The 2500-nt window shown below is 46.8% G+C and overlaps 1 protein-coding gene across 1 annotated transcript in view; it reads left to right on the top strand.

Annotated features, from left to right (window-relative positions):
- The window catches only part of scube3 (signal peptide, CUB domain, EGF-like 3), an 87885-nt gene that overhangs the window by 331 nt on the left and 85054 nt on the right, over window positions 1-2500 (top strand). The window contains 1 exon segment of the mRNA XM_042097736.1: window positions 1-351. This exon segment is cut by the window's left edge and continues 331 nt beyond it. Coding sequence (XP_041953670.1) covers window positions 243-351 — 109 coding nt within the window. The 5' untranslated portion in view covers window positions 1-242.

Raw genomic sequence — 2500 nt, forward strand, 5'->3', positions numbered from 1 at the left:
TCCGCGCCAGTAGTGCAACACTCGGCCTAGTCCCTTCGGGCCGGACACTTGAGCTGAATTAGGACTCGCCCCCCCTCGCGCTGAGCTCGGGAGCACTCAGCCCCCCCGCGTGCGCAGAGACGCCGCTCCGCTCCGGGAGGAAGCTGTCTTCGCTCGTTCACTCACACCAGAGAGCTGTTTCCACCGCGCGAGTCCCAGCGGCACCATCGAGGAGTTTTTAACGCGGCAGCAGTTTTACGAAGATGATCGTCCAGGCCGTAATGCGCGCGGGCGCAGGGTTGGTGGGGGTATGTCTGGTGCTCTTTGTCCAGCTGCCTGCTCGCGCTTCAGCCAGCCGAACCCCCCCGCAAGGTAAGAAGCGCGTGTTATACGCCTTATTTATCACAAACGACCGCGAACCTCTCGTCTGCAGTCAGCAAAGTGTGACATGCTGACGGCGACGTAAACGTTTAACTAAAGCGCGTGGTCTCTCTATGTGTCTGAAGGAAGTGTGTGTGTGTGAAGTGTGTGTTGCCGAAACTCAGCGGCGCGTGAAGTTACATAAAATCTTACTTTTAACTCAGACAAACGCGCTGTGAGTGCGTGAGTGGGCCACGGACTTGACTCCGCGATATGTGAATTAAGCAGAGACATTAGCATAGAACATTTTTGGGGAAAGTCTTGTCTGCCAACAGAGAAAAGTCCCTGCTTACCGCATCACTTGCAACTGCGTTGTCTCGGTAATGGGCTAGCCGCCCGGCATACTGACAAAGTGAGATGGACTGTTGGCGACCCCTTTGATTTCATTCGAATTGACCCGAGGTGTGTGTATGTGTGTGTGTGTGTGTGTGTGTGTGTTAATGTGGAGTTGTGTGCGACCGAGGGGAGTGTGTTTCCAGTCCCAGTCTGTTACATAAAATCTCTTCATTAAACTTAAAGCTACTCTCAGAGAGAGAGAAAGAGAAGCGGGCACGTCCCCTGTTCCTCCGACCTATATGACAATGTATCCTCTCAACCTCTCAACAAGTCTATAGAAATACACATTGCTGCGTTGTGGAGCACTGATCACTGTTCACATTATACCGATATCAGTTATAATCAAGTTCATATAGGCAAACCAAATACTTCAGGTTCCTAAGAGGATATGTCAGTGTGTTGATAGGCTATGTTGTAAACTACACGGTCAATATAACATGATTTGAATTCACTTTATTTTTCTGAGGATAAGATAAAATCAGCAGACCAACTCAAGAGTCAAAACGCAAACACACGTCCAAACACCGTCTCTAGCACATCTCTGTCTTCTTGTTTTGGAAGTCATGCGAACGACTAGTGTTGACGTCCATATCGCCTATAGGACCTCTATAAAAGGTTACAAATTAGTTCAAAATGGTCTTTTCAAAATGGTCTTTTCAACGTTTTATCTGCTTCAACTTAGACGTCTTTTCAACGTCAACTTCACTCATTTAGTTAAACATGGTCTTGTTTATTGACGGAATCAGACCAACACTGTATTGAATTAAAAACATTTTATTTCAATAGAACTGTATGCCTCCTGCTTCAACAGGAGACGCTTGAGTTCAAAAAGTCCTCACTTAGTATAAACTCAAGAAAATGTGTTTTTTCAAGACTCAAACTAAGAATATTAAAAGCGAGGCAACTGATTACATGGCAATGCATGGTAGGGCTATACATAAAGATGGCAGAACTATTGTGACCACTGCGCTGTCACTATCAGGTGTGTGTACAGGCAGGATGGCGTTTGGATATTTCAATTGACGTGACAGTAAACTAATCTCTTGTCGGTTTTCTGCACCTGAACTGCACATCTACAGACGCCCCAAAATCTTCTAAACTAGACGTCCAAATATCGAGTTGGATAGCTACGTCCAAAAGCAGGGGTAGCCACCAGAACCTGACGTGCACGTCGTGCAGACGTACAGAACTACAAACGACGCAGTGTGTAGACAGTGCGTAGACGTCTACTGGGCCTCTGTGTTTGATGGGCACCGTACGAGTTGGAACGGAACATCGACAAGTTCCAGCGGAATTATTAGCGGAATATCAAAAGGCATTTGCCACCCGAAGTCAAGTATTTGACACGGCTGTGCAACAGTAGCACGCGACAGGCTCTTCCCGCGTTCGGCCTCCCTCGGACGAGTCCTTCAGAGCTGTCCTGCCAAGGGATTGGGACGGAACACCGCAAAGCTGCAATAAAAATCTAAATCCACTAATAATGACGATCAGAAACATTCCCCTGAAGCTCTGTAGTGTTGGCAGTAAAAGTAGTTCATCTGCAGGGAAATGCCTTTTATTTATTTATTTATTTATTTATTTTTAACAAGCCATTAACCGGATGGGTTGGTTCAGTAGTTCAAGGCAGTGTGCTCCTCTCTCTCTCTTGAAAGCATGACTGTGTGTTGAACCTGAATCAGCTGAAGCTTGATCAGTCAGAACCTTGCTGTGTGTGTGTGTGTGTGTGTGTGTGTGTGTGTGTGTGTTAGTTGGTGACTCTGTGTGT

Source organism: Alosa sapidissima, chromosome 7 (genome assembly GCF_018492685.1).
Source record: "Alosa sapidissima isolate fAloSap1 chromosome 7, fAloSap1.pri, whole genome shotgun sequence".
Classification (NCBI taxonomy): domain Eukaryota; kingdom Metazoa; phylum Chordata; class Actinopteri; order Clupeiformes; family Clupeidae; genus Alosa; species Alosa sapidissima.